General features: G+C 48.5%; 2 protein-coding genes across 4 annotated transcripts; one reads left to right on the top strand and one right to left on the bottom strand.

Moving 5' to 3' along the window:
- The first annotated feature begins 1,425 nt into the window (after positions 1–1,425).
- On the top strand, positions 1,426–3,757 carry LOC123157168 (G patch domain-containing protein 11). Of its 2 annotated transcripts, XM_044575416.1 has the most exons (4): positions 1,426–2,195; positions 2,938–3,003; positions 3,398–3,502; positions 3,617–3,757. In XM_044575416.1, exons 1-3 carry the CDS (start codon positions 1,545–1,547, stop codon positions 3,455–3,457), a joined length of 777 nt encoding a protein of 258 aa, XP_044431351.1. In that variant the 5' UTR covers positions 1,426–1,544; the 3' UTR covers positions 3,458–3,502; positions 3,617–3,757. The 2 variants fall into 2 exon arrangements, with proteins under 2 accessions (XP_044431351.1, XP_044431350.1); XM_044575415.1 differs by having other exon boundaries at positions 1,427–2,195; positions 3,398–3,757.
- Positions 3,758–4,783: 1,026 nt separating this feature from the next.
- On the bottom strand, positions 4,784–9,216 carry LOC123157167 (squamosa promoter-binding-like protein 17). 2 transcript variants are annotated; one of them, XM_044575414.1, is made up of 3 exons: positions 8,488–9,216; positions 5,789–5,922; positions 4,784–5,694 (listed from the first exon to the last, which is right to left on the bottom strand). In XM_044575414.1, the coding sequence occupies exons 1-3, from the start codon at positions 8,853–8,855 to the stop codon at positions 5,039–5,041; spliced, it is 1,158 nt and encodes a 385-aa protein (XP_044431349.1). In that variant the 5' UTR covers positions 8,856–9,216; the 3' UTR covers positions 4,784–5,038. The 2 variants fall into 2 exon arrangements, with proteins under 2 accessions (XP_044431349.1, XP_044431348.1); XM_044575413.1 differs by having other exon boundaries at positions 4,784–5,697; positions 8,488–9,211.
- Between the last annotated feature and the right edge of the window lie 1,850 nt (positions 9,217–11,066).

The following is an 11,066-nucleotide window of genomic DNA, read 5'->3' as shown; positions in this document are numbered from 1 at the left end:
AAGCAGTTGTCCAGCACTGGCCTCACCATAATAGACGTGATGGCTACGGCGATCAACCGAAGAGTCCAGCCACTTCGGTAGTGCCAACACCCTTTGTGTATGTACAATGGGGAGGAGGACGCCTCTCGATCAATTCGGAAAAGCTTTTTTGATCAAAAGGCCTTTGGGACCGCACTAGCCGGTATCTACCGAAGGGTCAGCAGAGGATTTTGCCAGGCAGCGATTCCGAGACGGACTATCCTACTACAACCCTACCGACATAGTAAGTTATCCCATATTTCCTCGTCTACCCGAGTTGTTCTAATAGTTAATCCATCTGACCGACCATTTACTGAGTCCACACAGAGATGGAGGCGCTGGATCGAGATAGTAAGCAGTCCCGCACCCGAACCAGAGACGCACCGTCGAGCGGAGGACCCCGTTTTTCATGAAGATGAGGAACTAGCCCTTATTTATGAAGGGAGGAAATTTTACGTGGAGAGCCTTGATGGCTCGAGGGTGGCCGTCACCCTTGACATGCCGAGGACGAGGCCGGCCTCATCAGTAAATCCTTCTACCTCTACTCGAGCTCCTTGCCCTCAAGCCCTAGTCCCCCGAGTTCTCCTCCAAAGGGACGGCGTTCAAAACGTCGACGCAGAGAGTATGCCTCTGTGGCCAAAAAATGAGCTAGATCGGGCGAGATTGGCGAAGAAACAGATAGAGTGAGAGGGAGAGGGGATAGAGATAGAGAGAAGATAGAGATAGAAAGAGAGATGGCCAGCCGATCGAAGGAAGAAGAAGGACCTGAACCTTATCCCGGAACTCTTTGTCGTTGGGGCCCATGAAAAGTGGTATTCCTTTGCAGCGGCCACAAAGAGCCCTCTTTGGCCTAGCTGGCCACGAAAAGAGGCTCTTCGACCGAGGCGACAATGAAGAGTTGGTCTTCCTTCGACATAACAACGACTCGATAATAAAATGAAATATCTAAAACAATAATATAATTGTGAGATTTGGGATTTTTTTTTTAAAACTCCATTGGACAACCCAAAACTAGCCAAATGTTACACTAATCCCAAACAAACAATCAGACTGGGCCACCTTAGTCGTGCCAGGTGTGCCGACCCATTAGCACACATGCCTGACCCATCATGGGCCTGACCTGGCACATGGCTAAACGGGTCATGCTGGACCGCGGCACGTCTGATGTGGTGCATAGGCTGTGAGACCAGGCCCGTGTGCCGGCACGACACGACTCGTTTTTCTCTTAACTTATTTGTATATAGGCCCCAATAACAGCCCAAATAGCCTGAAAAGAACCTATAAACTTGAAAAGCACGCAAACCACCATTAGGCCTAAACATGCCGCGGGCCGGTGGTTTATTCCATGCCAGCCCACTTTGCCACGAAAAGACAACGTCCATTAATCCATGTACGAAGCCCAACTGGAAGTGTATACCGACCTGACACCACCCGATCTTAAAAAAAAAAAACTTGACCCCAGGCCGGAAACAAGTCGCCACGCCGTTCCCCGGCCGACCTCGCTTCGCCCCGACCACCGCAGGGCCATGGAGCCGAACGCAGCTGTTGAGGCCGACGCCGAGGACGACTACATGGGGGACCTGTCCCACTTCCTCCCGCCGAGCCCCTCCTCTCCCACCAGGAGCCTCGGGGTCCGGAAGCAACCCCCCAAGCCGGCTCCGCCGGCGCGAGGGCAGGCGAAGCGCGCCAAGGGGCTGCCGTGGAAGGAGCACCGGCGGCAGGAGCGCGATAGGAGCCAGAGAGAGGAGGATGCCCGCACGTTGGCCGGGATGGCAGAGGCCATCCCGGAGAGCAACGTTGGGTTCAAGATGTTGAAGCAGATGGGATACGACCCGGCAGCCCGCGGCGCCGGCGCCGAGCCGGTCGGAATCGAGATCCGCCGCTCTCGGGCCGGACTCGGGGCGGAGCCAGATGCTTCTGTGGCGCCGCTGCCGCAGCCATCGGAACCCAAGACGCGGGAGGAGGAAGAAAGGGAGAGAAAGCGGCAGGAGGAGATGGTGGTGGAGCTGAGGTCGAGGAAGAGCACGCAATGGAAGGGACGGAGGTTGGTGTGGGACTTCCGCAAGGCTGAGGCGGCGCTCGCGCAGCTGGAGAACAGGGAGGTGGAGCCACCGGCCCCCGATGGGGAGGAGAAGGAGAAGGGAGAAGATGAAGAGGAAGAGGTGATCACTGAAGAGGTAGCCGTTTCTCACTGCTCTGATACTGTTACTTCTGCACAGTTCTTTGTTCTGTAATTCTGTTGGTCAAATTTAGGATTGCAAGCTCAGTATCAGGTTCCGACCGACATGTTCAAAGATGTGCTAATTACTGCCAATTTTTCCTACGTACAAAAATGGAATTAAGTGAAGTAGATGAGAAAAACATTCCAATAGTTAGGATTGTGTATGAGATTGTGATTTGGATAGAACACCGTGATTGGTGTAGGTTTTATGGATTTGTCATATATCAGATATAATTCAGTAATATATGCTGGATTCATAATTCATCACATCCTACTGCATTTACCACAACACAATGATCATGAGTTCATGACAATTGATAATTGTGAAAACGTGCTTATTGTCCAATATTTGGTTGTTCATACATGTTTCCACAATTATCCCTTGAACTCATGATCATTGTGTTGTTACAAATGCACTAGCAAGTGGCTCGGCTCTGAAAGTAAATTAAAAAAAGGGCAGCCCGGTGAACGTAGCTCCCGCTCGCGCAGGGTCCGGGGGAGGGTCTGCCCACTTTGGGTCTATAGTACGCAGCCTTTCCCTACATTTCTGCAAGAGGCTCTGAAAGTAAATCCTACTTATTTTTCTATTGATCATTATTTCGTTGTCATTTGTTCTTTTCTGCATTTCCTTTTGCCCAAGGTATCATTGTGTAAGTGTTGCTGAAGGAACTGGATTGACATGTCGTTTATGTCTGCAGGGTTTACAAACCATACTGGATAAGCTGCGTGTTCAACACCACTATTGCCTTTACTGTGGATGCAAGGTCAGTTTTATTCCGGACACAAGCCAACTATCTGCAGAAGGCAGAGCATTCATACCTGATTCCTCATCTTGTAATAACATTGCTTCTTTGGAAGATCACAGTAGAGAATCCGTGTTTTATTATATACCCCCTCCTTAACTTGAGATAAGACATTTTTTGACACTGTCATAGTGTCAAAAAACATCTTATATTAACTTAGAGAGGGAGTAGATCTCTAGTGTTGCCAGTGCATTTCTCCATCCTTTTACCGCATTGCAACCAGATAGATACTGCAATGCTCATATTTTGCTCTATTTGTTTTCATTTTCTGAATTATAAATGCATTTAGACATTGTGTGTTTGCTGTGGCATCTTCCATGCTTTTAAAATATGGTTGTCTTGGCTGTTTTCTCAGTTTGAATCAGCAGGAGCATTGGCAAATGAATGCCCTGGGCCTAATGAAGATGATCACTGACCCACTCTGTCAATGGTGACAAGGGCACTGTCCTTCCCACTACAGGTGATGATTCTATGAGCAATGCAATCTGTATTCAGTAATGATTGGCATTACCGCATTGGATTCTTCACATACTGGATTACAAACTTGCTGTTTCGTTTTGCCTCTATCATGCAGATTATGGTAAATGTGACATTTGGGATATTCTTGATTAGTTGACTGTGTACGGTTAACCTTAGTCCTTAACACAATCACTGGTTCATAGCCAACTGGAGAAACTGATCTCCTGCATGTTAGTGGAAACAATATATTCTTAACTGCTATTATGTCTATTAGTTTTCTGTATCAAATGTCTCAGCATGAGAAATCTTTTTTTTTTTTTTGCGGGGGAGCATGAGAAATCTTTTTGGGTCAGTTTGAAGTTACATAGATGGAATGGGAAGGTTCAGGAGTTCGCATATGGTGTGAACTGCTCCATTTAGAGCTCAAGTTATGTCCCTGACATGTCCAAAACTCTGAATGAAGTTACCGCGGCCAAAAGGCAGTAGTGTTAAGCTGTGAAGAAACGAGTTGAATTCAGCTAGCGGTAATGTCAGCAGAATTGCACTAAACGTTTGACGTTTCCCATTCCTCCTTTCTAATCGAGGGACTATTCATCAATCATCAACCGAACAGTTGAAGTTTGAGTCGTGGGAAGGCTGCACTGTTCATCTCTTTGTTCCAGCCAATGCCGGAATCTCTTCACAGTGCAATTACATTTGTGTCGATCTTTCATGTGGACAAGCGATCCATTTATGATCACTGTTTGTTGATCACGGGCCAACATGTGGCACAAGATTTGTCAGTGAGCTCAATTATTATGTCATCGTGATGACTGCATCAGCCACCCTGCCCTACCTCTGGCAATTCTTTGTTCTCCTTTCTAGCGTGGGCTCCCTAATTCTGTTGACACCCGAAGCCAGAGTCTTTGGAAGCATCAAAGGTTTCAGCTTTACCATCAAACAAAATCAACAAGATCACAAGGTCTGGATCAGCATCCCAGCAAATGGTGACTGGAAAAAAAGGGAGAAGCTTGGAAACACATTATTCTTGGCAGTCTCTGTCACATGAAAGCAAGTGCTGATGTTTTGGAGAGAATATACTACCAGAGTTCCCACCACTGATCTGTTCTTTCGGAGCAAAGGAGCTACTGCATTGCTTGATCTCACTTTCTCACCTCAGCCAGCCCATCAACAGGACACCACCGGTGCTGAGAGCATGCTGCAAAGCCACGCTGTGTGACTGTGGCCTCAACTTTGCATGCTTAAACAAGAACAAGATTCCTGGCAATGCAGGATTAACAAGGGAATAATACGACGAGACAAGGTCCTCGACGAGCATACCGATACTTGAAATTCATGGAGGTTTACATCACATGGGCGCAAATAGTATGGGGTTCATGGACATTATGCATAAGGAAGAAATCAGTCGCCTGCCACTTCGGAACCCTTCCTTCCCATACTGGTGACCAGAAGGTAAAATTGAACGGCAGGCAGGGGCTTCTTCAGTTCCATGCTTCTCTGCGCAGGCTTAGGGTAACGTACGTAGTTGGAGTGGCCCCTACAGAGACCAGTTGGACGAGCTGCCGGGGTGGTCGAATGCCCCGCCACCGCTGCTGTGATCGCCGCCGCCGCGTGGCCCAGGCGCCGTCCTGTTCCCCTGCAGGGCGAGCTCGAGCTCGCCTGAGAAGTGGCCGTGCTGGCTAGAGCCTGCAGGGTGGTGCACCTCGTGGAGCGCGACGTCATGTGGCAGCTGCTGATGTGGCGCGTTGCGGCCGCCTTCATGGCCCCGGGAGCCACCCCAGGGGCTCACTGGGGGCGGCATGTAGTTACTCGCCATGATGGAGGGTGACACTCCCGCAGGGTGGCCATCGAAGCCCGCGGACCGATGGTCGTGGCTGGCACCGTGGGGGGTATTGTCCCATGGCTGAGTTGACAGAAGAGAGAGAGCACAGCTGGAGTCGGCGGCGACCCCTGCGAGACACCCACCTGGAGGGAGCTCTGGGCCGGGGAAGCCGCCGCCGTGGCTGCTGTATGCGTGGTGGCCGTGGTATCCCGTGGCCGCACCTGTGTGAGGACGCAGGTCTAGGTTCCCTTGCCACTGGATTTCACCGGGCATCCGGTAGCCTGGTCGAGCCCCCGGCCAGGCATCCCGCACGCTGCTCGGAACCCTTGGGTAGGAGAAATCCAGCAGGTAGCTTCTGAACCTGCCGGGTTCTTCTGCACCAAGGATCACAGGAGCAAATCAGCAAATGCAACTGGATCGATAGTGATCGGTAAGAGCAAGAGAGGCAAATCAACCGTTGCTCACCAAAGGATGCAGCGAGTCGCCCGTAGCGTGACGCGAGAGGGCCGGGGGGCGCCTTCCTCCGGCGTTCGTTGTGGCCTGCGAGGCGTCTGCGGCAGCTGCGTTTTCCTTGATCGAATTCAGGCAACTGGTGGAACCTGAGAAATTCGAGCACAGAATTAGTGGTACAACCCTCAACTGAATTTAGCAGTGAGGTATGATGAGTTAATGACCGAATAAAAGTTATGGATCCAAATCTCACAGGGTTTCATTGTATATGATCAAATAAATTTTTTTTTCTTCATGTTGATGCAATACGAGATGAGTACTACTAACGGTATTAAAAAAATCAGTAGTTTCGAATACAAATTTAACAAAGATATAGCAAGCTGCACAAGTACTACATGCTCCCTATATATATTAGCATATCTTGGGAACAAACAAGCATAATGGAAAACAACAGGCCTGGTCAAAAGGGCATGGCAATGCTAAGAATGTCTCTCTTCTTAATATAGCAGTACTGAACATCCCATTAAGGAACATTATCTTAACGGCCTTCATAATCACACCCCGTACATGGAAAAACTGGCCCCAGAAAAGAAAGGGGCAAAGGAACCGTACATGTGTAAAGAATCATTCATACAGATGTGAGATGTCTGGCTTAACACAATCAATAATGCACCTCACCAAGGGGCAGAGGGTTGTCCATCAAGTATGGAGGGAGATATCATTTTAGCTTCGCTTTTCTGATTATGCCTCTTGTCAGAGACACGCTGGACATTGGCACAACTCAGACATTCATGAGTTTCGCGAAAGAACTAGAGCCAGAGAACATAAGTCATTTCGCTTATAAACTATAGAACTTATTATGAAAACATGACAAGGGGTTGTTAGTGAATGAAAAATTACGGAATGATTGGTAACTGCCCTTTCAACTCGCAAACTCGCAAATTGAAATCTAATGTACTGTACATATTTTTTGAATGCGTCTGTCTAAACTGGACATTTCTCATCAATATGGGGAACTACACTTTATGTAAAATAAAGGTCAGAAAAGTTTTGAAGTTTTTTTTAGAGTAAACTTGACTTTCTTTTGCACTAGTATGTAATTTTTCACAAATAAAAAACCAGCGTTGACTTCAGGGCAAAAAATATATTGCTATTACAGACCACTATTCACACTATTTTGGCCGGAAATTTTGTTTTTTCTAAAAGAAGTCAATGGGGTTTTTCTTTTTGTGAAATTTTTTACAAGTACAATGGAAGATCAAGTTTACTTCAAACATATTTTCAGAATTTCATGACTTATATTTAATTACTAATTTTATTTTTCATATAGGGTGTAGATACACCCATAGACCAAAAGTTCCCCTCCCATCAATATGTATCTATATTCAACCATTTGTTCTCCCCTCCTTCCCGGTGTTCACACCATGAGCGCACCAACATCCCCGAGCATACACAATACTGTGCAACAAGAGGGGGGCAAAAAAAAAAATCAAAAATAGATAAGCAATGTGTATGCTTTGTTTTTTCAGTTAAAGCGATGGTAATTAATAACACAATTAAACAACTCGAGCCACAGGCCATCCGTCCATTTTATGAAATACAAAGAAGTTTTCAACAAAGGAAATACAAAGAAGTTGCATAGCACATATAAACATCTGTAACCCCTAAAAATCATATAAACATCTGTAATGTAGTCTCTGGGTTTTCTAACCTAGTTAAAACCGGAAATAGTTTACAGAAAGTTACATGACGCGTAGAAAGTAAGCTAACTAAAGAAAGAAGTGTGAACCAACCTGTGGTTTGATTGTTAGGAGGACAATGGTATCTCTAATCCAACAGAATTCGAGTCATGGTGCTCGCATTTATTTCTGAATTTATTTCAAAATATCCGGCGATGCGCAGTCTCCCGGAGGTGCTATTAGGAATTGGGTGTGCGTGTGTATGTGTTGTTTATAGGATGATCGTATGCGCGTATATATGAGCATCTGCGTTCGTGATGTGTTAAGAAAAACTAAAGAGAAGCTTGCCCCTCAAAAAAGAAAAGGAGCTTGAGAACCGAATACGGACTTATACCAAACTTAAGACTAGTAACCTATGACGAAGCAGAATGCTACAATGCAAGATCGTTATTTCTCACTGTTCCCGATTTGATTTGACCATTTTAGAACTAATTATACGAAATGGATAGTTTTTGGGCTACCACTAATCCGCTACTACTAAACTACCAAGTATAGTATAATAGATATGCTAGCTAGAGGAATCTTATGCAAAGCAACCGGAAGGCAGGGATGTCATATCACTGAAAACATATCAATCAGTCTACCAACTTAAGAACAATCATCAGTACACTCAAATAGTATAGAATGCAAGTAGTAAGCTGCTACAAGCAATGGCCGTAAATAAAAAAAAAATCGCTACACCCAACCCAATGAAATGAAAGAAAAAAACTTGTAAAACTAATTAGACGCAAAGCAATTGACACAAACGGAAGGCCCCACCAAGCTAAGTCAGTCACAATAATACTGGAGGACTGTACTATTAATGCTTGGGCTACAGCTTACCTTATGTGGTCAGAAGGAAACCTTCAACAAGAAGCCAATAACACAAATTAAAATGGCTAGGAATACACCATGTACGCTACAGAATACGTCAAGAAATTGCCGGGGAGAAGAGAAACGCAGCGAGAGAGGAGGCGGGGGAGGAGCAATGGTGACCTGCTGCACTGCTGGCAGAAGCGCTGCTCGAGGCCGGCGACGACGACGCGGGGTTCCTTGGTGTGCATGGAGCACACCTTGTGGCGGGAATGGTATTGCTTGGCGCCGCTCAGATCCACGCCGCACCCCTCCACCTGGCACCGCGGCGGCGCGGAGCCGGACGCTCCCCCGGCGGCCACGGCCTTCCCCTTCCTCCCGCCACCGGCGGGCGGCTTGGACGAGGACGCATTGACGCCGCCGGTGCCTGTGGCGTCCTCGAAGTAGATCTTCTTGCCGAACTTGAGCCCGTGGCGCTGCTGGTCGTCCCCGCCCCCTCCGCCGCTCCCGTCGCCGCCGCTCCCGTCGCAGCCGCCGCTGCCAATCTCCATTGCGGCGCTTGTCGTCGGTCCTAGCTAGCTCGTGGTGCGCTGGCGATGCTGGTCGTGGAGGAACACTGCTCTTGCTTGCTGGCCCCCCTCTCCTCTCCTCTCTCGAGGGAGAGAGGGGAAAGATGGAGATTGGTGACGATGGGGGGAAACACGCGCACTCACACACACACGAGTGACCAGGCTTCACCCTTCAAATTAAAACCCCCATCCCTCTCTCTCCCTCCTGACCCGTTGGTGCGACAGCCTAGTGTGGGTCTCTCAACTTGTCATGGTAGCTATAGTCACCACTCACCAGCACCTTTTGCTTTGAGTCCTCGTCAGTCGATGAGAGAGGGGAGGGATGCGCCCCTTGCCATGCTGGGTAAAACGGCTGCGCGTGGTGCGTGGGGGTGCGGGCGGGCGGGAGGGGTTGGGTTTTGTATGCCCGTGCATGCCGGGGAGCAAGTACGTATGGTGAAAAGGCTGCGCCCCGCTGCCTATTCATGCCATCTTTGGCTTCGCTGCGTCGTCTGCCTCCACTTATCAAATCACGCAGGGCCGAGAGGAGATGAGAGAGCAGTGCCCTGCATCTGCATCTGCACCTGCCACTGCCACCGCCAACGCAGCGCAGCAGTGCCATGAATGAACAGCACGGCTGTGATGGCAGCGCCAGGCCGCCGCAGCTAGCGCCTCCACAGTAGATGTTTCCCATGGGGGGCCAGCTCCCGCCCTTCCCCCCTCTCTCTCTCCCCTCCTTTAACACCGGACCTGTAGCTGCTGCTATCCTGCTACCTAGTAGACCTGTGAGTGGCAGAATTGGTAGGTATTAATGTCGCTGTTCATCAGTGGTGCTCCATTTTGGGAGTAGAAAGTTTACCCACTCGCCGCGTGACTAGTTACCTCAGGGTTAAAATCGGGAAACTGGGCTACGGGCTACTACTACTTGAGCGAGCGAGTGAGTGTGGATGGGATGTTTCTTTTTTGCCCTTTTGTGGTAAAAAGAATCACACGGGTTTCCGCCCAGCTTTACCTTTGCATGAGTTCATGTGCACGTGCCTTTCCATTTCCTACGTGCAAAAGTGCTACTCCTACTAGTACTGTGCAGTCTTTCTGTGGAGAGTGGTCCTCTACATTCTCTTGGAGAAATACGAGTAGGTTCCTGGGAGTGCATCCAAGCCCGCAATGATTGTTTTTTTTAAATCTGTATTTTTGGGCAAACTTTGACAGATGTTTTGAGCGCTTGTAAAGTTTCATCATGGAATGACGTTGATTCTGTTTTCTTTGCCACGACTTCCATTGATGCCATTCCATGATGAACTTTGCAAGCACACAAAACATTTGTCAAAGTTTGTAAAGAAAATTCATTTTTTTTGGAGTCTACTGTTCATTCCAGTTCATTTGAGCTCGAGTTAAGAAACATTGGAGTTTTATTGTTCATTTGTGCTCGCACTACTAGGAAAAAGCCTATACACAGAACTTTAGCAGTAACGCATGTTAAAAAAGGGCGCTGTTGCTAGACAGCAGTAGCGCGGGCGAAAAAACCGCGCTGCAGAAACATATATAGCAGTAGCGCGTGCCGCTGTAAAAGAGCTACTACAAAAATTCCCACCACGAAGCCGACTGGCTACACATAGTACTAGCGCTCTTTTAGAAACAGCGCTGCCGCTAATTTTGTTGTAGCAGCGCGTTTCTGTGTAAGGCGCTACTGCTAACGAAAATAAAATAAAATGAAAAACAAGTAGAAAAGTATATGAAAATGAAAGAAATAAAAAAGGAGAAAGAAAAAAATAAAATGTAAAGAAAAATAAATGAAAAAAGGGGAAAAAAGAGAAAGGAATAGCAGTAGCGCTTTTCAGGAAACGCGTTGTAGCTAACTTAGCTATAGCGCGTTTCCAGGAACGCGCTACCATTACGTTTCACTTAAACAACGGGTTTCCCCCGGCAACCACTTCTTCCCCAAATCCCTCGCCCTTGCCGCCGTCTCCCCAATTCGCCGTCGCCCCACTTCGCCGCCGTCTCCTGCCGGTGTGGACGCCCACAACCTTTCCGTCTCCCCCCGAGGCCGCCGTCATCCTCACCGCCGCCGCCCGAGGCCGCCCTCAGCCTCACCGCCGCTGCCCGAGACCGGCCTCGACCTCACTGTCGCCGCCCTCCACCTCACCGCCGCCCAAGCCCGCCCAGGACCGCCGTTGCCCGTGCCCGAGCCCGCCCTCTCCGCCCCTGCCTCCGTCG

This window comes from Triticum aestivum, chromosome 7B (assembly GCF_018294505.1).
Source record: "Triticum aestivum cultivar Chinese Spring chromosome 7B, IWGSC CS RefSeq v2.1, whole genome shotgun sequence".
Taxonomy (NCBI): domain Eukaryota; kingdom Viridiplantae; phylum Streptophyta; class Magnoliopsida; order Poales; family Poaceae; genus Triticum; species Triticum aestivum.
Note: the sequence above shows the minus strand (reverse complement) of the source record. Positions and strands in the feature narration are given on the sequence as shown.